This window comes from Dromiciops gliroides, chromosome 3 (genome assembly GCF_019393635.1).
Source record: "Dromiciops gliroides isolate mDroGli1 chromosome 3, mDroGli1.pri, whole genome shotgun sequence".
NCBI lineage: Eukaryota > Metazoa > Chordata > Mammalia > Microbiotheria > Microbiotheriidae > Dromiciops > Dromiciops gliroides.
Genome location: NC_057863.1, coordinates 587,462,560 through 587,489,963, shown reverse-complemented (window position 1 = coordinate 587,489,963; position 27,404 = coordinate 587,462,560). Strand labels below are relative to the sequence as shown.

The 27,404-nt window shown below is 41.8% G+C and overlaps 1 protein-coding gene across 2 annotated transcripts in view; it reads left to right on the top strand.

Moving 5' to 3' along the window:
* The window catches only part of CSMD2 (CUB and Sushi multiple domains 2), a 1,007,742-nt gene that overhangs the window by 206,950 nt on the left and 773,388 nt on the right, over nt 1–27,404 (top strand). For both annotated transcript variants that reach the window (XM_043994712.1, XM_043994711.1), the window contains exon 3: nt 80–192. In XM_043994712.1, the coding sequence (XP_043850647.1) occupies nt 80–192 (113 nt within the window). The remainder of the gene's footprint in view (nt 1–79; nt 193–27,404) is intronic.

Here is a 27,404-nt window from a genome sequence, read left to right as displayed (position 1 = left end):
GACTTGTAAGAGTTAAGGGGATTAATATTTTTTTTAATTCATTTTCACTCTGATTTTTCTCTTTTTCCCTGCCTTCTAGGTTAACAGGTTTCCAGCTTCCTGCCCCCATTGTCAGCACAGGTGTCGTCCTCTCTCTGTGGCTTGTGAGTGACTATGCCGTCAGTGCCCAAGGCTTTCATGCCAACTATGAAGGTAGGTTTCTTCTCACTCAGGCTTCTTCCTGTCTCTCTTCTCACCAGCAAAGATAAGGCATGTCTTGATCAGTGCTCACAAAAGGGGAATGGAGAGGCTGGGCTTGCCCCTAGGTCAAAGGAATTCTAATATGGTGGCTACAGCCAGTCTTCTTTCACTGACTGTGTCTTCTTGGTGGATGCGAGTAAGTGAACACCATCTGTGCCACCATCATCCTTCTTGTTCTCTTCACTTTGTACAAGACATCTTTTCAAGGTCTCATTAATTTTAGTTCCTTCCCTTTTGTTGATTATCTCCAATTTATCCTGTATGTAGCTTATTTGTATGTACTGGTTTGTATATTGCCTTCCCTACCATTAGACTGTGAACTCCTTGAGAGCAGACTTTTTTCTTTTTTTGATTAGCAAATAAACTATGTGCCTGGCATAGAGTAAGTACTTAATAATTATTTATCAACTGACTGTTGTGTGGACACCAATGGAGCATACAGGTTCCGGATTATCCATAAGAAGAAGGTATTCTAATAATATCAGGCATTAGGATGACTCTCTTCCCCATTTTCTTAGAAGCATGAGGTATGAAAGTCAAAGTTCTTAAACAAAATCTCTGAGGTAGGACTCTGGTAGTCATTGCGTCATTACCTCTACCCAGCTGCTCATTATAGCACCTGAGAATGACCGAGGCTATCTAGCCCCTGAGGTCTTAGAGCTGCTGGCCTGGGAGATCTGATTGGGCAGGTATCAGACGGTTGACTGTTGCCCAATGGTGCAAGGTTGTTGGATTATAATGGTGAGTCCTAGCTGTTCAAAAGTCCCTCATTTTTGGGAAGCAGTGAATCTCAAGTTTAAGGGTACAGTATCCCATTGGGAAAGTATGGTGCCTGTGCAGATGCAAAGGGGCTCCAGATGCTATTAACCCTTGGGAAGACTGACAAGAGCCAGATAGGATTATCCACAGCTATGCCTTGGTATTTCTGATGCCGTCTAAGAAGGGAAAGAAGAGACAGAGGGCCTTGGGCTGAATCCTGCTGCTACTGCTTTTTTTTTTTTGGTGTGACCTTGGGCAAGTCACTGAACCTTACTGGGCCTCAGTTTCCTCATTTGTAAAATGAGGGAGTTGGATTAGGCCTCTGAGGTCCCTTCCACTTCCAGATCTATGATCCTATGTAGAGCAAGGAGGTTGACTGAGGTACTTCTCAATGTGAAAAAACACACACACTTCCTGATCTTGGCCTATTGTACCTGGTCTTTTTCCTTGGGCCAGATGGATGAAATTTAAATTGGGCTAGTCTTTTAAAAACTGGCATTCTGGGGCAGCTAGGTGGCGCAGTGGATAGAGCACCGGCCCTGGAGTCAGGAGTACCTGAGTTCAAATCCGGCCTCAGACACTTAACACTTACTAGCTGTGTGACCCTGCGCAAGTCACTTAACCCCAATTGCCCCACTAAAAAACAAACAAAAAAAAAAAACCCTGGCTTTCCCCCCCAACATCCAGAAGTCACAATGATATCCTCACTAGTCACATTTTCTGCCTAGAAATGAGCCAAGGGATTAAATCTCCAGGCTTCTCCTGGTTAAATGAGACACCTACAGAAGCAGCATCACATTTTAGGGGTTCTCTTAGTGAGTCTTAATGGTGTATTGCCTGTAAAAATAAATGAATGGTAAGAAGAGGCTGAAAGCATTAAACACTCTGGAGAGGAGCCTTAGGGCAAGGAGGGAGAATATGGCTTTTTCCAAAATCCTGAGGTTTGTTGGCTTTATTCTCTCCCCTTCTAGGACCCTGACTCAGCATCCCCTATCCTTCTCTGGATCATGGAGTAAGAAGAGTCTCCTGTGCTCTTCCAAATGGATTATCTCAGGCCTATGTGTTTTGAGATGTTCAGTGTCACAAGTTAAGTGACTTGACCAAGGTCACATAGCTAGAAAATGTTTGAGGCTAGATATAGACTCATATTTTCCTGGCTCCAGGCCCAGCACTCCATCTATTCTACCAATCTCAAAGGTTTAGACCCTGTCCCAGGAATCTCTGGCTATTGGTAACTTTTTTGGCCCTCCCTGTATCTCTGGATTAATTTGTATGCATTTGCATTTAGACACATTTATCGCCCCCAATGAATATTTTATTCTTTTAAATTTTTTTTTGTTTATTTAAATTTTTTTTTATTTTGAGTTTCAAATTTTTTTGTGCCTCAAGTGCCTGCCCCACTGATTGAGAAGGCAAGCAATATGATATCAATTATACATGTGAGGTCATGCAAAACATATTTCCATTTTAGCCACATTGCAAAAAGTCAAGGAAAATAAAGTGAAAAAATATGCTTCATTCTGTACTCAAGAATTCATCAGCTCTCTCTCCAAAGGTGGATAATATTTTTCATCATGAGTCCTTTGGAATTGTCCTATCATTCCCTCCCCCCACCTACCACCACTACCACAGCCCCTTCCCACCCACCCTGCCCCTCACACACACAATTCCTTCCTGTCATGTCAGCATAGCAAAGAAATAGGCCGACCATTTGTAGTCTGTATGATTTGGGGTGAATCATTTATCCTCATCTGTGAAAAGAGGCCATTGGACCAGTTGGCTTCTAGCTCTAAATCTCTGATTTATGATCCTAGGGCTCTCCAAGGCTGTGACTGAAGAGCACAAGCTCAGACAGATCCAACCAAGCTGGAAAGACCTTGAGTTCAGAGCCAGGGACAGCCTTTATGATCATTACCCAAGAACCAGCCTAGATAACGTCACAGAATCTCAGCACCAAATTGGTCTCAGGGGATGAATTTTTGAACCATGGGAACTCTTGAAGCCTCTTAGCTAAGTTGCTAGAAATTATGGGCCCCTTGGGAGAAAGTGATCAGGTCATCTTAGAGTTGATGACGGAAGAGCTGAGTATAATCTGACCTACACTTGAGATTCTGAAAAGTTGATTTCAAAGCATTCAGAGATTTTTTTAAAAAAAGGCAGGCTGTCAAGACCTAACATTCTGCGGGGGAAGTTGGCCCAGGATGAGTGAGAAGTTCTCAGGAATGAAATTGTAAATTCATAAACAAAACAGATTCTCATGAGGAAGAGGCTGTGATCTCTATCCATGAAAGAAATACCTACCCTGAAGAAATTATCGATCTTTACCATCCTGCTCACTTTGGCCCTTTCCACCTTAACCATGGACTGTTTAAGACAGAGAAATGGGAAGAACTCTCTCCCCATCTCTGCCTCTTGGAACTCTTTAAGGCTCAGCTCAGGTTCTACTGCCTACAAGAAACCCCCCTGATTCCCCTGGCTGTGGATTTCCTTAGAAATTTCTTTGCATCTGCTTTCTATATGTGCCTCTTTTATATTTACCTATCTGTGCATGAGTTATCTCCTTCCATGTAAAAGATAAACTCCTTCAAGGCAGGGACTATGCCACTTTTTTTGGTCTTTGGATCTCCAGTGCCAACTGAAGTTCTTGATGCATGGCAAGTGAAAATGAGTGGGTGTGGAATTGAAATGTAGTAGAACAAACAAATGTATAAAGTGCTTTGCAAAGCTTAAAATGCTAAATAACATTAGCTATGAACATTGTTATTCTCTTGATGTAGGGGGCAGTGAGAGAGGGGGAATGCAAGGGACTCTTGCCAGCATGATTGATCAAGCCACAAGGCAGAGGGGCCCAGAGGTTAGATTCAGGTTAGATGCACTTTCTCCTAGTTGTGGTTTTCCAGTTACTCTCTGACTGATATAGGGCATGGAAGCCATTTCCTCATACTGTTTATGGCTTTCTTTCCACTTGGGGTTGCCACATGAGACTCATCTCAGGGGACACCAAGCTAAGGTCATCCAGACTCAGAGAAACAGCCACCAGAGTTCAAGGGCCCAGAATCACAGCTCACCTCCCAAGGTTGTTGGAAGTGTCTGTACCACCTGAAACTGTGAGGGTGAAGAATGGCCCAGGGCATCCTCTGGGAAGGCAGAGAGAATGTAAGATGCCATCCAAGTAGGGTTGCTTTAAAGAAAACTGACACATCCTTTACTCTCGGTGCCCCGCAGGAGATCAGTTCTGAGGCTGCTCTTGGGGGACTCCAGCAAAGCAGGGCCTTTGACAAAGCTCAGTCCTGGAAGTAGGAGAGAGCTTTGTTTTTCTTGGTGTGGGAAATGTGCTCATCTCAGCAGCGGGATGGCAGGGTCAGGTTTGATGTTGTCTTCATTGGGATGTGAGGGACACCTCACATCATACTGCATGCATCTGTGGCCGCATCTTCTCCAGCTCCTCTGTGTCTTAGGAAAGGGCAATACAAGCCTCTCTCATTTAGCCACACAATAGTGCACAGCTCTCCTTCCATTGCCACCCACCCACCCCAAGTCCTGCTGGATGTCAGGAATGGATTCTGTGATTCTTTATTCATGAATTTTCTTTTTTTGTTTTTGCGGGGCAATGAGGGTTAAGTGTCTTGCCCAAGGTCACACAGCTAGTGTCAAATGTTTGAGGCTGGATTTGAGCTCAGGTCCTCCTGAATCCGGGGCCAGTGTTTTATCCACTCTGCCACCTAGCTACCCCATTCTTCATGAAGTTAAGCTTTTTTTTCTTCTGTTTTCCTAAATGAGTTTCTGATCACCTACACATCTTGGCTCACAGGGGAGTAGCATCCAGGAGGACCCTGATTAAGGAGTCAGCTTTTACTCCATACTGACCACATGCCTATGGTTTGAAGTGACCAGGCCATGCTTCCAAATGTGGACTTCTTTTCCCCGTGATAACAGGACCCCAAAGTTTATCAGTAACTCTCCACATTTCTTAACAGCCCTTCCTCCTTCTACCATTTTTCCTTCTCTCTTCCTCCTATTTGGATCTTCCTTCCTTAATTCTTCTTATTTCCTCCCTTCTCTCTCTACCTCCCATCTCTCCACTCCTTTCTTTTCCTTTCTTTCTTTCCTTAGCTAGAATCATGTTTACTTCCTCATTACATTGGAACTTTATAAGAAAGCCTTCTGGAGGCTGGGCACACTGTCCTCTCCTATTTGCTTCTCCTTTTTTTCTGTCTTTTCTCAATCTTCTCCCTGGCCATTCCCCCCTTGGAAATCCCCTTCCAAGTCTACTGAGGTCCTAGCCCTCCAGCTCAGATTCATTGGAGCCCAACAGCCAAGCTTTTATTTGTTGCCTGCCCTGTGGGTCCTTTGAATGGAGGGTTTATCCTGGCAACTAAATCTTTCGGGTAGCCTCTGCCCTGGGGTTACTACTCCTCACTGAAGTAATTTCTTTGTAGGCCAGGGGGGGGGTCCTCCAATGGGGAGGCATTGGTTCCCTGAAGACTTCTGCCCAAGACAAGGTGTCCACCCAATTCAAGTTAGCCTTCTGAGGTGTACTGGGAAGTCACTGGTGATTGTTCTCTTGAGTGCCTCTGACATCGCTCTCCTTTTCAGTGTCTCTCTCCTCCCCAGTAACTTGTGGCCTATTTTTCATTTGCATTTTAATAAGGAACTTTTATCTAACAAAAAGCCTTCCACACTAAAGAGAGCCAAGTGGAATTTCAGGCTGGCAAAGAGGACATTTTGAGGCCTTCCTTTCTCTTGTAGTCCTGCTATCACACCATGGGGACAGCCTATAAACTATACCTTTCTGCTCCCTCATCTCCTCAAGGGGTGAAGAATGCCAATGAGATCATTGACTTTGCAGACTGAAAGTAGGGTGAATGTTGAAGGGCCCTTTATGAAATGTCTTTTATCCATCAGGAATCCCCCCACCCTCACCCACCCAGAGGGAGCAACATGAATGAGCCTGGGCTGCTAATATCATGGCTTTTAATGTTAGATTTGTACTTTCATGCCCCAGAAGTCCCATTTTCTTCATCCAGAGTATTTTGTCTACAGGCAGCATATGCTGCTGCCAGGTGAGCAGGGGTGCCTGGGCTGTGGCCTTGTTTGCCATTGTACTGTCATACTTTACTTGTAGGCATGGTTACCAGAGAAGGAGACTGGCTTTGCCTCTCCATTATCCTATTTTTATCCAGAATAGCATGCTTTATTAAATTAGCTAGGCATACAACATCACGTTCATTCAGAGTCTGGTATTTTAAAAGATGCATTTGTAGAACAAGATTAAGGAAATAGACCCCCTAGCTACAATCACTAACCTCACTAATTCTTAACTATGTTCAGTTTGTTCTAATCAGTAATCCCATTCTTTAAAAAAAAGAAGGCCAAAGCTACGGCTACAATAGGCCATTTTAAGACTGCATTTAAACTCTAGAGAAGCTCCTTAGTGGATAAAGTGAACTCAGGAAAATGGTTCAGGTCCTGCCTCTGACATATACACTGACTTCGTGACACTGGGCAAATGACTTACCTCTCAGTGTCTTTGCAACTCTTGAAGACTCTAAGATACAAAACTGGTCACCCATCTGCAGTGAAGTAGGGAATTTCCACACTGGGACATCCCTACACTCATGAAATCTTAATTCTGGACAAAAACAGCTCCCAAACCAAGGCATAAAGACTAGGCTCCAATGGCAGGGATGCTAGGCACTGGGGTAGCTGAGAGAAGGTTTTTTTTATTGTAAGAGAAAGTGATGAATGCTCATAGGATCAAACAGTCAAGAGAGGACAAGGATTGTAGGGCTCATCTAACTCATCTATCCTTTCCTCATATAGTTGAAGAAATCGGGACATATGGTAACTAATGACAGAAATCAAACCTGAGTCTCCTGACTTCAAATCTGGAGTTCTTTCCGCTACACCTTTATGGATGACAGACATCCCTCAACCAGGCTGCTGCCTGTTTTGTCTATGGCAGGCTAGCTCTGAAATTCCTGCTCCTGGTTAGTGAGACTTGCCTAAGTAGCTAGCTATGCACCCAGGCCAAAGCCCTGGCACCCCTGCTCACATGGCAATGGTATGGCTTGGGGTTTATGACTACTGTTCTCTTGGGTGAGCCTTCCAGAGTAACTCAGATATGGGCTGGGGCTTATGAGAAACTCTGAGACCCAGGCCTTTTACTGCTGGTACTTAGATTTGACCTTTCCTTTGATCCCAGGAGAAAATCACTATAGTGTTTTTAAAATGTTACCATGAATCTGATTGCTTAGGTTAGGGTAGAGGGAGGAAGTATGACCTAACTCTCAGCACAGTTCTCCAGGTTCTTTTCCTTCTTGATGAGGCTGCTGGTTTGATCCACTGGAGCCCAAGAATGAAATCCCATCCTGAACCTAAACCTAGCCCTCACTCTGGCCCCAGATTGAGTTCCTACCCTGGCCCAGACTGAGCTTTCTCCATGACCCCAAGGTTAGCTATCTATCTTTTCCTAGAGCGAGTCCTGACCCTACAAGACTCAAAAATGTGTACCAGTGTGTTGGGTTACAAGGATATTGGGTGAGAGAGTAACCAATGGTTCAGTTACATGCTCTCTTCACCAATGCAAAATCATTCAGAGAAAAAGTCCTGTAGAACATCAGCAGTTTCAAGTCTATGAGCTTGTGTGAGGGAGGAGGTATAGGGACTCTAGTGGGAGGGTCTTGGGGGACCTTGGGAGATACATATGGAGGTCTTCTGTCTCCTATTGTCCTTGGTGCCTCATTGATTTGGGGGATAGACAGCTTAGAATATAACATCACCAGCACCACCCCTAGCATGTGGCCTGGGCAGGCAAATCATTTTTGGTGGGAGTAGCACTCTGTGGCCACTTTATGAGTATCCATTTAGCCACTGATTGAAATGAGGATGGAAATGGAGTGTGTAGAAGGAGCTCCTCCAAAACTGCACCATGTTAGTAGTTAATGTTAGAGGACACAGTTTTTTTTTTTTCAGTTGCTTTCTGGCTCCCTCTTTTCATCTTTGTGCTTCTCCTTCCTCTTCATCTATATCTTTCTTTGCCTTCCTTCACCCTCCCCCCCCACTATGATTCTTTTTCACACTTGACCCTTCCTTGCTCTCTGTCCATCCTTACTCTTTCTGATTCTCCTCTCCTCTCATTCTTTCATTTCCATTCTCTTCATCTCCCTCCTCAATTTATTGTATTCTCTCTTCTTTCCTCTACACTTTTTTTCTCCCCACCTTTCCCTTATTTCCACTTCAATCTCCTCTTGCCCTCCTTTTCAGTTCTTTCCCTTCTCTCCTACCCCCCTCTTTCCCCTTCCTCTCTCCTCTTTTCTTCCATTCTCCCTACTTGCCCTTCTCCCTTTTCCCTTTCTTTCCCCTCTCTTTCTCTACCTTTTCTCATCTTCCTTTCCCCTTTCTCTCTTTCCCTTTCCTTCATTTTCTTCCCTCTTCCCCTTCCCCCTTTTTACTGTTTTCTCTCTCTCTCTCTCTCTGTCTCTGTCTCTCTCTGTCTCTCTCTCTCTCTCTCACACACACACACACACACACACTCTCACACACGCACACACATACAGAGGCTAGAATTTTACAGAAAGAATCTGTGTTTCTACCAGTAGACAATTCTAGGCCCTTGGGAATGAATGAGTGGAGAGACCCTGACCATCAGGCTGGACTTTTGAACCTACCTCTCTAACAGAAGTGTTCTATCTAGAACCAACTATACCTTGGGAGTTACATCCATACAAATAGCTGCCGTCTAGTTTCACAGGAAAAAAAAGATTTAGGGTCTGAAGGAAGAATCCCCCTTTGAAGAGAAGAGTAGATTGACAGCCTGCCTTGAGACTGAGGTTTGCTTTCTGTAAAACCCATGGAGTATTTCTTGGAAAACTGAATACTCTATAGTATATGTCCTCTGTGTGAATCAATAACATTAATCCAGCTCAGATTCATTCATTCAAAATATGGCTCAACACATTTTGGGAAGGTTGTATGACAGAATAAAAAGAATACTGTACTAACTGAATTCTAATTCCCCTCTGACACTTGACATGGGCAAATTGTTGAACATCTCTATGCCTTAGTTTCTTGTATCTGAAAAAGGAGGAAGGATAAAAATATCTCACCAAGAATTTATTAAATGCATATTATATGTTCTAGTGTACTTCAGATAGGACTTGTCAGGGACAGAGGATGGTATAAGTATTACCTTCCTTTAGATAGTATGTAAAGTAAGGTTGGGGTAGTTTTTTTTGGCTTCCATCTCACATATTGACTCCAATTGATTGTGAAATTCACTAAAATCCTAGACTGCTCCAAACCTGTTTACAACTCAATCTTTACCCATATTAAATTTTATCTTATTAGATTTGGACCACCTTACCTTGTCAAGGTATTTCAGGATGCAGGTTCTGTCATTGACTATGCTAACTGTGTCATCAGCAAATTCGACATGCATACTTTCTATGCCTTCAATTAAGTCATTTATAGTGTTACACACTCAAAATGTCATTTACCTAGTAACCATGGACAGATCCCGGAGGCCCTCCAAAACAAACCTTTCTCTCTATTTATACTGACCATTGTTTAGGCTTGGTCATTTAGGTAGCTCTAAATCTCCCCAAATTGACTATCAGTTTGTCCACTTCTCTTCATGTTGTGTCCAAGGAAAATATGTGATACTTTGTCAAAATGCTGAAAATCCACATTTACTATTTCTATAACACTTCCTAATCTAATAAATTAAAAGGAAGGAAGGAAGATTAGTCTGACAGAAATAATTTTGAATGAAGCCATATTGGCTCCTAGTCATCATTGCTTTTAATTCTAAATGTTCACAAACCATCCCTTTAATTATCTATACGAGAATTTTGCCAGGAATAAAAATGAAACTTTCTGTCCTCTTGTTTCAAAACTTCACACTTCTTTTTAAAACATTGCTGGTCTCTAGTTGCATCTCTATTGTTCACCATTATTTTCAAAGATTATTGACAATAGCTCATCTGTCCACTTGTTATATCTTTCAGTACCCTAGTATATAGTTCATCATCATCTAAGGCAGCTAGGTGGCACAGTGAATAGAGCACTGGTCTTAAAGTTGGGAGGATGTCAGTTCAAATCTCACCTCAGACATTTACTAACTGTGTGACCCTGGGCAAGTCTCTTAACCCCAATTGCCTTAAACATCTGGAACCATCTCCAGTCATCCTGATGTATATCTTACCACTGAACCCAGATGATTCTAGAGGAGAGAGTAATGTTGGTGATCTTAACACAGCCCTCCCTCACTTAAATCCATTTCATTGCAAGCCATATCACTCTGATGTCATGGTCCTCTTTGAGAATGAAAGACAAACAATATAGTTCATCTGAGTCTGGTGGCTTGAGCTTATTGAAGATGTTCTCTTAAAATATCCTCCTATAACTTTGTTGTTAATTCCCTATCAGGCATTTTGGTGGCATCCTTCCTATTCTGAAGACCATTTTCCTTGGTAGATAAAATAGAAGCAAAGTAATAGATGTGTAGTTTTTCTTTTTGATGGTCATTCCCTGAGCATTCCCAATAGGAGTCCTATTCCTCCTTTGAATTTCCCATTGTCCCCAATGTAGTAGAGACTTTTAAAATTATTTTTTAGCATTTATCACTAGCCTCAGCAAGGTGTGAGCATTTAGTGCTCCTGATACTAACCATATATGGTTGTGCTATTCCTTTGTGTTCATTTTTCATTACTTACCTTTGCCGTTTTCCAAACATGTATTTAAAATATTTTAAAGCTCGTTAATAAGTTCCCTGTGTATCCACATTGGTCTCCATAAAAGTACCCCTTTCTTCCTCATAAAGATCTGTTGTGAACTCAAAATTTCATTTTTTCTGAACTGCCTGCTCAGCTTGGGCCAGCTTCCCCTATATAATTTTTTGTTTGTTTGTTTGTTTGTTTGTTTTTTTGTGGGGCAATGGGGGTTAAGTGACTTGCCCAGGGTCACACAGCTAGTAAGTGTTAAGTGTCTGAGTCTGGATTTGAACTCAGGTCCTCCTGACTCCAGGGCCAGCGCTTTAACCACTGCGCCATCTAGCTGCCCCCCCATATAATTTTAAGAAATGGGAATCTAACTATACTTTTACCTCTCTTGTTTTCCCCCACAAACTCTAAGATGATCTGATCACTTCTTCCTAGTTCCCAATCATTTTTACTTCAGGAACTAGTCCTTCCTTGCAGATCAAAATTCGGTTTGAAATATTCGGACCAGTCACATCACCTACCGCTTCTTTTTTTTTAAAGGGCAATGAGGGTTAAGTGACTTGCCCAGGGTCACCCAGCTAATAAGTGTCAAGTGTCTGAAGCCAAATTTGAACTCAGGTCCTCCTGAATCCAGGGCCGGTGCTTTATCCACTGTGCCACCTAGCTGCCCCCCAAACTACCCCCTTCTTTTTAAGTAATGAAATTTACTTTAATTTTACATTTGCCTTACTCTTCTCCCCAGATTTTGGCATAGAGAAAAAAATATATGATGCCCAAATAGTTGAAGCTTCCCACCACTGCTGTATCATGCCTCCATTTTAGGTTTGTCATCTGTTTGCTTATATGAATTTTCCTTCTGGTCGAGTGACCTGTAGTATATTCCCTCATTATCAGTTATTTTTCTGTTATGCCTCACCCAAAGGCTTTTCGAGGATTTCATTACACTAGTATTTGTTTATCTTCCTTATGTACAATTGTATTCTGCTGTCCCCTTATTTGATTCTGTTCTTTTAAAATAATATATTTAGTCCTCCTCTAGTCCTATTCCAGTCATGGGTCCCATTCTACCAAGTGTCAACAATACCTATGAAGTTGGATTTATCCCCTTGTGTTAGTTTCTCTATTACCTATGCTTTTTAAATTTGTGTCTAGGCACCTGAGATCATAGATTGCATTCCCATCTTTCTTCTTGAATACTGTATGTTTTAAATTGTTGGTCCTTTTTATTGATCCTCTTCTTCCTATGTTATAGCTGTTACTCTCTGTGATGTCTTGCTTGATGATTTTTCTACCTCCACCTTCACTTTAAAGTTAACTTGTTTAAAGTCATTAGTTAAAGGAACCAGGGATATTTGGCATGGAGAAGAAAAGACATAAGTGAACGTGATAGGTATCTTTAAAATACTTCAATGATTTTCATATGGAAAAGACTTTAGAGTTAATCTGCTTGAGCTGAATTAGGAATAATGGGTAGAAACTGGAGAGAGCCAACTTTAGGCTAAATGAAGGGTATATTATCCTAATAATTTGACCTAGGCCAAAGTGGAATTGCCTACATTGGGACACTGTGGGTTCTCTCTCCCTTAAGGTCTTAAATTGAAAGCTGAATGGTCATTCACTGGGTATGTTGTAGTGAGGATTCTTGTGTTGGTTTAGATTGGACTAAATGATCTTTGAAGAAGTGCTATTTAAATAGCTAGCTCTGATTACCATTCATATTCAGACTTTGTGATTTTATGTCTCCAGGAAAATATATTTTGACTAGCCCACACTAGGCATATTCTGTCACTGCACAAGATCCTATCAGTCTTATATTTTAATCTGTAGTCCAGAAATTGAAATCCTTTTCTCTTGCCTTCTTAACACAATGCTCATTTCCCAAATAATCCTTTGTCTTCTGAAACACCTGATTTCAATCAATAGCAGTGATGAGAAAAACATCACCAGGTTTTTAGTACAAAATAAGGAAAAACAACTTAATGATTATAACTCTCCCAAAGTGTAATGGACTGCCTGCCTCCCAATGAAGTGAATCCTTTCTCTGAAGGTTTTCAAGCAAAGACTGCATGGATGAGTGGATGAACATGTACCTGCTATGTCATAGGAACTATGCTGTATGCTGCATATACAAAAACAAAAACAAAAAAAGCATCCCTTCCCTGAAGGGCATTCCAGTCTATTGGGAGAATACAGCATGCACACAGATAAGTAAATTTTAAAGTGCATAAAATTAAATACAAATTGATTTGGGAGGAAGCAGTAATACCTACAGTAAAGGCCTTATACAAGAGGGTGCACATGAACATGGCCTTAAATACAGTGAGGTATTCAAGGAAGTGATGGTGAGAATGGAGTGAATTCTAAAGAAAGGTATGGAGGTGGGAAATAAAATGTTATGTATGCAGAATACCAAGTACACTAATTTGCCTGTAATAAAGTGTTTAAAGGTAAGTCATGTGAAATTTGTAAATAGAGGTTGAGTCAGATTGTGAAGGACTTTAAATGCTAAACAGAGGAGTTTATTCTAGAACAGAGTACTGGAGACTTTTCTGCAGGGAAGTGGCATGATCTGACCTGTGCTTAAGACACTGTGTCCAGGGCAGCTAGATGGTGCAGTGGATAGAGCCCCAGCCTAGAGTCAGGAAAAACTGAGTTTAGATCTGGCCTCAAACACTTACTAGCTGTGTGACCCTGGGCAAGTCACTTAACCCCATTTGCCTCAGTTTTATCATTTGTAAAATGAGCTGGAGAAGAAAATGGAAAGGCATTCCAGTATCTTTGCCAAGAAAACCCCAAATAGGGTCAAGAAGAGTCAGATGCAACTGAAATGACTGAACAACAAGAAGAGGATGGATTGGAAAAAGAAGACGCTGAAGGCAAAGAGTCCATTTAGGAGGCTACTGAAGTAGTCTGGTTGAGAGCTGCTGAAGGCCTGAACTGAAAATGTCATAGTGGAGGTACCTGTCACAGCCAGTTGAGTGTGACTACAGACTATTGATATACCTGCTCTAAGATTCCATGGTTGATTGATTAATACCATATTCACAAATTAGATGACCTCTTGAGGGGTTTTGGTGTTTTGAGACTGACCATTGAAGAGGATGCAGCATGGTTCACTGAAAAAATGAGAAGACCATATGTTTATAGCTTGAAGAGAACTTAAAGGTCATCAACTTCCACTTCTTCATTTTGTGGATGAGAAAAGTGAGGCCCCGGGGCAGCTAGGTGGCGCAGTGGATAAAGCACCAGCCCTGGAGTCAGGAGGACCTGAGTTCAAATCCGGCCTCAGACACTTACACTTACTAGCTGTGTGACCCTGGGCAAGTCACTTAACCCTCATTGCCCTGCAAAGAGAGAGAGAGAGAGAGAGAGAGAGAGAGAGAGAGAGAGAGAGAGAGAGAGAGAGAGAGAGAGAGAAGTGAGGCCCAGAGAGGCCAAACAAGTATCCCAGTATCACAAGGCACCAATTATCTGAGGCAGGATTTGAACCCAGCCTCTTTCTACATTCTCTCCACCACACTAAGTTGCTTTCGTGTTGGCTCCGGAGTCAGAGGACCTAGGTTCAAATCCCACCTTTGATGCTTCTTACCTGTATGAATTTGGACAAGTTGCTTAACTTTCCTAGGCCTCAGTTTCCTCATGTGTAACACGAGAAGGTTGTACTGGATGCCCGCTGATGTCCTTTCCAGCAGATCCCATAATGCTCACCATTATCTTTTTTTCTTATACTTTGTCCCCATAGACTCTCATTTCCAGCAGGTGATCCCCAAGGGAGCAGCACCCTTGTGTTCAGTGCCTTTCTCCCATGTCTTCTCCACTATGCTTTTCTAGACAGATTTCTCATCACTCATATTGGGTGACTTTGTATAAAGACTTGATTCATTACCTCTACTCAGCAAGCTGAATGTTTCTCTTCATGGCTGAATTCCCATCTCTGCCCCTCTCCCAGCAACTCCAAGGGCTGAATACCAGCAATTGGTTCCTTTGTAAAACAGCATCTTAGTAAAATGGGATAATCCCTGGAGATGTAGTTTTTGGTTCAGGGCAAGCAAGGCACTGGCATTTTAATCATGGGTACAAAGTCCCATGGAAATGACAGGACACTTTTCACCCAAAGTAGAATGTTCCAATAAATTTTACCTTGGCCTCCAGCTAGTAGCATCTACTTAATGGTTGGAAAGCAAAGCTATACATTCTGTAAATGAGTATTTCTTGCCCAAAACTATAGTTCAGATGAGCAAAATATCTACATTTTCTACTTAAGATCTCTCTACCCTCCATAATTTCAGTTCAGCTGCTCTAGAGGGCTCCTGTAGATTGAATCGGGGTGGGAGAAGCAGGATGCAGTGAGAAGTAGAAAGGGAGTCAATATTTAAGTTTATAGGCTTGAAGAAATTAGGATCATAAGTCATGAAAGTGGAAATTGGGAAACATTTGCCACAAATAGAATAGTGCTAGGAAAATACTACTCTATATCTTACTGACCCCAAGAGCCATGGGTATAGTGGAGGTTAAATTGCAGATTACCATTACTCTACCACTGTCTGTACCTTCACCTAAGGCCCCCAAAACACTGGTCCCAGAAGTGGAGTCAGAATACTCCTTGCTCCCCACTGCTACTTCTGGACCTCCCCTTTTGCAATATAATTCAACAACTTTTCTTCACTTGAAGCTCAGCGTATCAAGATTTTCTACCCAATCCAGATTTGTGGTGGCTGTTCTCTATTGGCCCCCAAGTCATTCTTCCTTATTTCTTTCTCTCTCTCTCTCTCTCTCTCTCTCTCTCTCTCTCTCTCTCTCTCTCTCTCTCTCTTTCTTTCTAGTTGAGTCAATTGGGATTAAGTGACTTGCCCAGTGTCACACAGCTAGTAATTGTCAAGGGTCTGAGGTCGGATTTGAACTCAGGTCCTCCTGACTCCGGGGCCAGTGCTCTATCTCCTGCGACACCTAGCTGCCCCCTTCCTTATTTCTTAAGAAGTTCAGCACCTTATTTCTTCCCTACTCTTGCCATTATACTAGGGAACTTCAATATCCATGCTGATGTTCCCTCTGAACTCTTAAACAGTTCCTTGGTCTTTTTAGATTTCATGATCTACTACTTCACTCCACTTTAGACAAACATAGTATTTTCATGCCTCAGATCTCACCATTACCCATAAGTGTTTCATTTTCCTGATTAAAATGCTGACATTTTTCTGCCCCTACATAACCTCCTATCATTCCATTTCTCCATACACCTCACCCTTCCTAAATTCATTATTTGTCCCCACTGAGACTTCTGATCCCTCTCCCCATGAAGTATTTTCTCAGATCATTACCCTTGCTCTGACTTCATTGCCTTCCTTCTTCCACCTTGACTCTAAGATAAGCCAATTCAACTCTATACTGTCTTCCATTCTTAAATCACTTGCCCCCTTTGCATATTGCCATTCATCATTTGCCAAACCTCAGCCTTAAATTGCTCCTATCAGTTGACTTCACTCATAATCACAAGTTGGTGAAGGGAGCAGAAGGAAATCAATCAACTGTTCTGTCATAAAATATTTTACAACATCAACTGGGCCCTCACTGCAGCAAGACAAACCTTTTATTCCTCCCAAGTTTATTCTCCCATTCCTCATGAAAACTTTTTTGTATCTTTTCTTCTCTCTTCAAGGCACCTACCCCTCACCTTCCACACTCTCTGTCAGATGATGAACTCTACTCTTATTTTATTGAGAAAATTGAGACCATTCAATATGAGCTCCCTCTTCTCCCATTCTCTCCTTTCTGACACCATCCTTACCCTCTCCTCCTTTCCCTCAGTCTTTGATGATGAAGTGGGCCTTCTCCTTGCCAAGTACTACCATTCCATATGTAGATTTAATCTTATCCCCTTCCATTTTCTCTGGAATATTATAATCTCAATCATCCCTCCCCACTAATCTTTTTTTTTTTTTTAGTGAGGCAATTGGGGTTAAGTGACTTGCCCAGGGTCACACAGCTAGTAAGTGTCAAGTGTCTGAGGCCGGATTTGAACTCAGGTCCTCCTGACTCCAGGGCTGGTGCTCTATCCACTGCACCACCTAGTTGCCCTTCCTCCCCACTAATCTTAAGCCTCTTCCAATCTACTGCTTCTTTCCCTTCTGCCTTTAAATATGCCCAAATCTCCCCAACCCTCAAAAAAAATCTTTACTCCTTTAACTGAAGATTCCACCAAGGTCCTGCCCTTGACCCTCTTCTTGTCATTCTCTATATTCTCTTTTGGTGACCTCATCAGGTCACATGGATTTAAGTACCATCTCTATACCAATAACTCCCAAATCTATATAACTTGCCCCAGTTTCTCCCCCAAATTTTTCATATTACCAATTCTATCTTTGACAAAACCCACCCCTCTTTCAAACTTTTCTATTTCTGTTGAAAGAACTCCTATCCTTCCAATATCCCAGAAAACACTGCCCCTTTACTTTTCCTCACCCACATATCCAATCAATTTCCAATCTTGCTGCTTCTACCTCCATGTCATCACCATGATGATCATCACCAACACCAACACCGCCTTCATCATCACCACACTGAGCATTCACAGAGTGTTTTAAGATTTATATTATTATCTTATTTGATCTTCTTAGCAACTCTGGTATGTAGGTGCTATTATAATCCTCATTTTAACAGATGATGAAACTAAGGTAGACAGAGGTTAATTGACTTGTCCAGGGTCACACAGCTAATAAATATCTGAGACTGAATTTAAACTGGGGGTATTCCTGACTTCTGGACTAGGACTCTCTCCACCATACCACCTAGCTGCTCTCTAGTCATACAGCTACCATCTTAGTCTAGGCCCTCATCACCTCTCCCCTGGATTGCTGCGAAAACATCCTAAATGATCTCCCTGTTTCACATTTTTCATGACTCCAGTACTCTTCTCTCCACTTCAGCCCATCCTTTACATTGATGCCAAAGTGATTTTCCTTTAGAGCAGAGCAGATCAGATCACTTTCCTATTCAGTAAACTCCTGTGGCTCCTTATTGCTTTTAGGATCAATGATAAACCCTTGGCTGATATGTTATTAAAGTCCTGCACAACCTGGTCCAAAGCTATCTCTTGAGCCTTGTGGGACATAACTCTCCATCCTGCATTCTGCAACCAAACCAAATTGGCCTTCCACACACACATAGCATTCTGTTTTCCATCTCTGTCACTTTGCAATGGCTGTCCCTCATGTCCTCACCTCTCTTCTTCCTAGATGTAGTTTAAGCACCACAATCTACACTCAAGTTTCCTCATCTCCCCAAATAATAGTGTCCTTTCCCCTCCTTAAATACTTTGCATTTAAAACTGCTTTGGTTTTTTTGTTTTGGTTTTTGTTTTTGTTTTTTTGGTTTTTTTGGTGAGGCAGTTGGGGTTAAGTGACTTGCCCAGGGTCACACAGCTAGTAAGTGTTAAGTGTCTGAGTCCGGATTTGAACTCAGGTCCTCCTGAATCCAGGGCCAGTGATCTATCCACTGCACCACTTAGCTGCCCCAACTGCTTTGTTTTTATCCAGATTTATTCTCTGTCCTTGTTGTCTTCCCTATTAAAATGTAGGCTGTTTGCGAGTAGGAATTATTTCATCCTCTATCTTTATATACTAATTCTAACATAGCTCCTGGCACTGTAAGGTTCATGTACAAAGGACACTAGGGTGGTAAGAAAACTTGGAGAGTTTATTCTAGATAAGGGAAGACTTGGCATGAGGTATGGGGGGGATGGATAGGATAGCTGTCTTCAAATATTTAGGAACATAGGATCATAGATTTAGAACTGGAAAGGCCCTTCGAGGTTAATCTGAAGAGCTGATATGTGGGAAAAGGATTTGACTTGCTCTGCTTGGCCCTAGAGGACAGAATTAGGAGCAATGGTTAGGAGTTGCAGAAGCCAATTTCAACTGAATATAGGAGGGGAAAAAACTGCTGTCAACAATTAGAATTGTCCAAATGCAGAATGGAATGTCTCTGACAGTTGTTGTTTGTCCTTCCTTCTCAAAGAGTACCATAACATTGGGATGATGTCATGACTTCCATTGAATTGGATTTAAATGAGGGTGGGCTATGCAAAGTTCACCAACCTTACTCTCTCCTCCAGAGCCATCAGTGGCAAGATAGACATTGGGATGACTAGAGATGGGCCCAGATGTTTAAGACAATTGGGGTTAAGAGACTTGCCCAGGGTCACACATCTAGTAAGTGTCTGAGGTGATATTTGAACTCAGGTCCTCCTGACTTCAGGACCAATGCTCTATCCACTGAGCCACCTAGCTGCCCCAAACACTGGAGGTCTTCAAACAAAAAAAAATCTGGACGAGAATGTAGTAAGGGTGATTATAGTGAGGATTCTTGGACAGATGTGTGTTAAACTACATGGCCACTTCCCAATGGGTAGTCCTGGTACAGTGGGAAATATAGTAGACCTCTAGGGTTTGAATCCTATCTCTGTCACTGACTACCTGAGTGAATTTGGACAAGTCACTAAACCTCTCTGGCTCATCTGTAAAATGAGAGGGATGAGCCTCCAAAGTCTGGAAGGGTCCTTCTACTTCAAATCTACAATTCCCAACAAGGGCTGGCAGAGTACCTTATACATAGCAAATACTACCTATACAATATCACATTTGATGATTTTTTGATGATTTATTAATCATTCAAAAGGCATTTATTAAGCAATTGCTACGTGCCAAGGACTGACAGAAACAGCACCTGCCCTGGTCATCATGTTCTAATGGGGAAATCACATATAAATAACAAGGTAAATACAAGATATAGAGAATAGATGGGAGACAGTGTCAGAGAAGATACAACTTGTGACAGAAGGAATCAGGAAAGGCCCCAATCACCCTTTGAGGTAGGCAGGACAGATTTTATTATGCTCATCTTACAGATGAGGAAACCAAGTTTGATGGGGAAAATAATTACTAAAGACACAAGTTTTAGGTAAGGTTATTACTAATTTGTCAATTTCTACCAGTAAGAAATTGACCAAGCATCTCCTTAACTTCTCATGGTCCCAGGAGCATGCATGTGGTCCCCAGAGAGCCAGAATGGCTACCTGTCCAGGTTTTTTAATCCCCCTTTTTTTTGGTGAGGCAATGGGGGTTAAGTGACTTGCCCAGGGTCACACAGCTAGTAAGTGTCAAGTGTCTGAAGCCGGATTTGAACTCAGGTCCTCCTGAATCCAGGACAGGTGTTCTATCCACTGTGCCACCTAGCTGCCCCCTTTAATCCCTTTTTGATAAGAGGCAGGTCTATGATGTCTCTCTCAGACCAAAGACCCCCTCATGGTAGGGTTTCAGTTCATATACCCTTCCAGTGTAGGAGGTCCATCACACAGCAAACAAATCTAATTGGTTAGCATTATTCAAATCTCATTGGTTGATGTGATTTGAAGGTAGGTTATATTAAATAAAGACCAGGGATGACATAAGAGAAAGGAATGCTAGACCCCTCACTTAAGCTGGTCAGAGCAAAATCCATTCATCTAGTTGTGTTGGGATATCTAGACAAAAGAATCTGTCTCCACCTAAGGCTCCTTTTGTGAGCCCAACTGGGGTTCGGTTGGGTTTGACACAAATGAGATTTGGTGAAATCTCTCAATGAGGCCTTGTCCTTGAGTGAAGGGAAGAGAGGACCAGAAAGGGGAGATCTCTGGGTTCCCCCAAGATATTGATTTTTTTTTAGTGAGGCAGTTGGGGTTAAGTGACTTGCCCAGGGTCACACAGCTAGTAATTGTTAAGTGTCTGAGACCGGATTTGAACTCAGGTCCTACTGACTCCAGGGCCGGTACTCTATCCACTGTGCCATCTAGCTGCCCCCAAGATATTGATTATTAATAATTATTTCTCACACAAGAACTCAGACTCCAAGTCCAGTATTCTTCCTATGACACCAGAGTATCTTTTCTCAAATGTGGTTGAAAGATATAAATATGCTAAGATCCAAACTCCCTCAACTTTTGTGCACCAGCTACAAGAAAATAAACCTGGAATAGAGTCCAAGGTAGACATTGTGTTTTGCTTGAAATTAGGCTGACTCCTCAATGGGTAGGATTCAGAGAGGCAGGACAGCATCTGGATTCAGATGAGATGATGGATTCAGGTAGAGACAGGGATGAGAAGTCTGTGTAAGCAACAGTGAGGAAGCCAATCTATGTAGGAGGAAAAGTATATGTATGCCAAAAGTACAGGTTGGATAGTCTTTGATAACCACAGTGAAACAGTTGTGTGAAGTCAGAAGCTATGCTTTGTTTCTCTCTGTACACACAGTAGGCAGTTAATAAGTGTTTGTTGGGTCAATTTGAATTGAGATGACTATTTGGGGATGGGGGATGGCAAGAGGGAAAAGGGATCAAAGCAAGGCAGTAGTGAATGAGTCCAAAGCCAAGGAGAAAGTGGCTCCTGGCTCAGCACCTGGCATCTCTAGAATATTTCCACATCCTTCAAATTGAGAGGTTAGCATTCATTTATCTGACTAATCTGGGAGCAACCTGTCTGTATCAGCCCCATTGGGAGACGAATTCCTTTTCTGACTCACTGGCCATTCAAAGTCACTGGGGCATTGACTTGCAGGTTCCCAATGAAAGAGAAAAGAAGTCTTTGGCCACAGTGGAATAATAGGTCAGAGTTGGTAGGTGAATGTCAATTGTGAGTAAGGATGACCTGCTCTAGAACCCTTCCTTCAATAGAATGAGAGTTGTTAGGGAATAGTAAATGAGATTCAGGAGGGAGGTTTGGGGCTCTTTCTAATGGGTTTTTTCCTTCTTCAGTCTTGAGTAGACAAAGAAAGCTAAGGAGGGGAAGGCACAGGCATAGAGCATAAGACTTCTCTGACCACATTCTCTTCAAGGAACTGCACCAAGATGTACATTTTAGAGTCCTTTTTTACTAGTCTATAAATTGCAGATTTAAAAAAAAATTTCATGAAATATTTCCCAATTACACATAAATAAAATTTAACACTAATATTTTAAAATTTTGAGTTCCAAATTCTCTCCTTCCCCCTTTGCCTCTCCCCTCTTTGAGAAGGCAAGCAGTATAATATCAATTACACATATGAAGTCATTAAAAATATTTCCATTTTAGTCATGTTGTATTCTCTCATTCCCCCTTTCCCTGTCCCCTCTTTGAGAATGCAAGCAGTATGATATTGATTACCCATATGAAGTCATTCAAAATATTTCCATTTTAGTCATGTTGCAAAACACATGCAAAAAAAAGCGCAAGAAAAATAAAGTCCAAAAAAGTATGCTTCAATCTGCATATAGAGTTCACCAATTCTCTCTCTGGGGGTGGATAGCACTTTTAATCACGGGTCCTTTGGAATTGTCTTGGATCATTACCTTGATCAGAGTAGCTAAGTCCTTCATAATTGATCATCCTTACCACATTGTTCTTACTATGTACAATGTTCTCTTAATTCTGTTAACTTCAGTTTGCATCAGTTGTCATAAGTTATAAGTTCATCATTTTTATAGTACAATAGGATTTCATCACAGCCATATACCATGATTTATTCAGCCATTCCCCAATTGATGGATATCACCTCAAATTCCTTCTTTGCCATCACAAAAAGGGCTGCTATAAATATTTTTATATAGATAGGTTCTCCCTCCCCACTTTTTTATCTCTTTGGGATACAGACCTAGTAGAAGTATTGCTGAGTCAAAACATATGTACATTTTTATAGCCCTTTGGACATCATTCAAAGTTGTTCTCCAGAATGCTTGGACCACTTCAAAACTCCACCAATAGTGCATTAGTGTATCTATTTTTCCATATCCCCTCCAGCATTTATCATTTTCCTTTTCTGTCATGTTAGCAAATCTGATAGGTATGAGGTAATACCTCAGAGTTATTTTAATTTGCATTTCTCTAATCAAATTACAGATTTTTAAAGTAATTTTGTCAACTATCAAGCATTTATTTTTTTCCTTTCCACTTCCTCATCTCCCCCAACTGGAAAAAGGGGGGGGGGAAGTAACAAATATGCCTAGTAAAGCAAAACAAATTCTCATATTGTTCACGTCCAAAATATAGGTTTCATTCTCCATATCTATCACCTCTCTGACACATTGTGGGTATCATTCTTCAACATTGGAAATGATCATTTATTGAGGATTCTATTCCAGTGTCTGATTCTCCCTGTGTGATCTTAAGCAAGTTACTTTTGTTTTCTGTGGGCCTCAGATTCCCCATCCGTGTAATGAAGGGTTAGGAGTAGGAGCTGTCTCTGAGTGCCTTTCCATCTCTGATACTTTATGAATGGCTCTCAGGGCAGGCCTACCATCTGCCACAACCCAAGGTTATACTTGCCATGCTGTTGGTTTATTCAGAATTGATCTTTTTTAAATGAGACAATATTTAGGTATTTACTATGTCCCAAACACAGTGCTAAGCCCTTAACATGTAAGTAGAAAAAAGTGAGAAAGTCCCCATTCTCAAGGAGCTTACATCCTAATTAAGGAAGACTGCCTATATGGGTTCTTTATCCACATTCTATCCCCCACTAGCCTTGATAACCTATGCAGGCCTCACATTTCCTGACCAGGACCTCCTCTGGTATGCTTTCTTCATATATACCATGTTGCTTCCTACAAGAAAAAAAGAGTAATACAGCCTTACTATGGTTCTGATGGTAGGGAAGTAAAAGCCTGTTTGAGAGGTAATCAGCCAACCAGTTTTGGAGCTAGAAGTGGGGGGCACAGAGTATAAGAGAAGAAACTCAGCTTCCAGCACAATGACCTGCCCAAAGTGTGATATAAGCTTAGGGATGATGATGATTGGTGATGATGGAGATGGTGGAAGTGGTGATGATAATGGTGATGGTTTCATTAGTATTGATAGAACCAGTAGCAGTAGGCTTGCTGGGCTAAAGAAAAGGGTTGGATGGTAAGGGCAGGACTCTTGGTTTTTATCCCTTCCCCAGTTCTGGATTCTGAACTCACTCACTGGGAATCTAACATCTACCTGTAAAACCTGATGCTATGTGTTTCTGCTTTCCTTGGAAATGCTATTCTCCCTCCCTCTCCCCATCTGATGTCTAAGGAAATGCAGTCAGGCATCTATTTTAGAGCAAAAGTAAAATCAGGTGGAAAGCACCAGCTCTTCAGCACTTTTTGAGGTAGCAAAGAATTGGAAGCAAAGTGGGTGCTCGTTGATTAGTGAATGGATGGGTAAATTGTAGTATGCAGATGTGGTGGAAGATTATCGCAGCACAAGAAATGGCAAGGGTAAGGAATTCAGAGAAACTTGAGAAGACTTGCTTGAACTGATGTAAAAGGAAGTAAACAGAACCATAAGAACTATCTGCACAATGACTTCATAACTAAAGGAAAACCACATTGAAAGAAAACAGAACTGACTAATGTAGTGGCTAATGTGACTTAAGAGGACTGGTAGCAAAGTGTACACTTTCCTAACCTCAGTAGAGAAGTGGTGGATGACAGTCACAAACTATAGCATACATTATAAGACATGGCTAATGTCTTGGTTTGTATTGGTTAACCACAACTTCTTTCTTACAACTGATGGGAAGTGACAGCCTTATTTTAAAACATTAATTGAATATTTACATATATATTAAATAGGAGTGTCTCATCACTCCTCAGCTGCTTTCAAGGTTGCAGCCAAGAAAGGCAAGAAATCAGCATGAAACCCTGGTATGGTAGGAGATCCATGGGTTACAGACAGAAAGGGGACACTAGCAACTCCTTCTGGGGAGGTTTTAACCTCCTGCAGCTGGGGAGGAGGGCTAATAGTCATTTTGTCCTAGGGCAAGCACTCCAAAATGTGCCTGGAGCAAACAGCTGTGGAGACTATATCAAATCATCTTTTTAAAAACTAAGTCAGTTATGGGGAGATCCCTCTGTCCCCTGATCACAAGAAGAGAGACCCTGGGACAATATGAAGATTTGATGTGGAAGTTCCCATCCCCCAGGGCAGGAAGTGCTCCATCTGATAGCTTTCTGTTTTAACTAATTATTGCTAAGTAGGTGCTAAACTCACTTGTTTCCACCTGCTGATTGGGATGTAAGTGCTGCAGGCTTCCTCTAAATTTCAAGCACTGATCTTCCTACTCTATCCTAACCCTCTTCATGGTTCCATTAGACATTACACAGTAATACTTGGTTTTAAAGTTGAAGGTCAGATTCCCAATCCCTCTCCAGAGCTGGGAAGGGGAAAAGACAGAGACCCAGTCTCCCCCCTCTCCAGTAGCCTGTCTTTCCCGTTGCTGCCAGCTCAATTGACACCAATGGAGACATTATCATCTTCGGAATCAATACTCATACCATCATAATCAATCATCCCTAAACCTATATTGAGACTGTACATGGCACTGTAGTGGAAGGTGCCCCCCTCCCCACTTATCCTGTGTTAAAAGAAAGCTGGATTTTCAGTCAGGTGACCAAAGTTCAGATCCACATGCTTACCACATGTGCAACATTGGGTAAATTCTCTAAAATCGGAGTCTCAGTTTCTTCATCTGTAAAATGAGAAGGTTGGATTGAATTGGTCTCTAAGCTCCCTTTCAGCTCTAAGTCTATGATCTATGATCCACACCAGACCCACCTACTCATTGTCCTTTTAACGTGACTTCTTTTACTTCCCGCTGCTGTGCCTTGTCACATTATTCTTCTGTCTTAATATCCCTCCCTCCATCCCCACCACTCGGGTTTCTTCCTATTAAAATTCCATCCATCCTTTAGTTTGATTCAGCAAACTTTTAATACTTAACATGTGCAAGGCAGCTTGGTATAATAGCTAGAGAGCTGGCTTTCAAGTTGGGAAGACTTGGGTTCAAATCTCATCTCTGACACATACTGACTGTGTTGCCTTAGTCAAGTCCTTTAATGTCTCAGTGTTTTCCAGCAACTTTCTTAGACAATCAGTTGCAGAACAACTGCTGATCTGCATTGGTAAAGGGAACTTCCTCACTAGGTATTCCTTACCACAATGAATTCACAATGAAAAATAAACAAACGAATTAATGAAGAAATAAATATATAAGTAAATGGCTGAGTAAATAAATAAGTCCACAGCCCTGTGCTGAACGATGAGGATCCAACAATGAAAAATTACCTAGTACTTGCACTCCTGGAGCTTACATTCTACTGGGGGAGAAGTGATACTCCCAAATGCAGATAATACATGAAGACTGAGATGGGAGCAAAGGAAAGATGCAGACAGAGCACTCTAAGAAACTGTGAAAAAAAGAAGTTATGCTGATCTTAGGGTGGAGTAGAAGCGAGTGACAGTCAAAGAGGGCTTCAGGAATAAGGTGACACATGAGGTAAGCCTTGGTGAGAAAACTGAAGCTTAGAGAGTTTGTGACTTGCCCATGGTCACACAGCTAGTCAAGGCAACAAGCTTACTATGTGCCAGGCACTGTGCTAAGTTCTAGGAATATAAACACAAACAGAAAGGCAGTTCCTGACCTCAAGAAGCTTATGTTCTAGTGGGTAAAGATAACACAGCAAAGGAATCTGAAGTGTGTGTGTGTGTGTGTGTGTGTGTGTGTGTGTGTGTGTGTGTGTGTTTCATTACAGAGAAGGTACCTGGAGAGGAATAGGCTGGTCCATGCTTCTCCTTCAAATGGAGATTCTGAGAAAATGCACCAAATCAGAGGTGAGGTAGGAGGAGCAGGATACTTCCAATGTGAAAAGGCAGGGGTGGAGTGAGCTTCCAGGGTGAAAGTTTCTATAGCATGGCAGAGGAAGTCAGCAGAGTTGGGAGTGCAGACTGGAGAGGAATAAAGTGTGTCAGAGTCAAGAGTTAGATCCAAGCCTCTCCTTACTGCAGTATTGTAGGCAGCCTCTCAGATTTATCTGTAGCCAATTCTTATCCAGTCCTCTTACTACTGGTTTTTATTTTTGTTTTTGAGTTCTTTTACATAGAATGTTCCATATTTCACAATACATTGTTTATGTCTGCCATTTTTTCTTGCTCCTATAATCTCCATGGCTTTGATGGGCCCCTATTTGTCAAAGCCAGGCACTGTGAGGTGACTGGGGAATGTGCTGCCAGAGGAAGGAGCCAGGATGCCAGAGTACTCAAAGTAGACCAGAACATCCAGATACGAACACAATAACACAGGCTCACAGGAAAGGAACAAGTCAGCCAACATGCAGACAAGAAAAGAACCATGGTGGAAGTCAGTAGATCCAAAGCTGGAAGTGAACCAGAGGAAGAAGATGGAAGAATTGGGGACTTTTCCATTATTACACTTCTCCTTGTCTTTTTTTTTTGTGGGACAATGAGGGTTAAGTGACTTGCCCAAGGTCACACAGCTAGTAAGTGTCAAGTGTCTGAGGCAAGATTTGAACTCAGGTCCTCCTTAATCCAGAGCCGGTGCTTTATCCACTGTACCACCTAGCTGCCCCCTCTCCTTGTCTTTTAAAGGAAATTAAATGGTACTATAGACAGAATATTGGACCTGGAGTCAGAAAGACCTGAGTTCAAATTTAGCCTTAGACACTTACTAGCTATATGACTTCACCTCTGCCTACGTCAATTTCTTCAACCATAAAATAGAGATGATAATATTACCTACCTACCAAGGGTTATTTTGAAGATCAAATGAGATAGTTGTAAAATCCTTAGCACAGTGCTTAGCACATAGTAGGTGCTTAGTAAATATTTGTTGCCTTCCTTCCTAAAAAAAATTGAC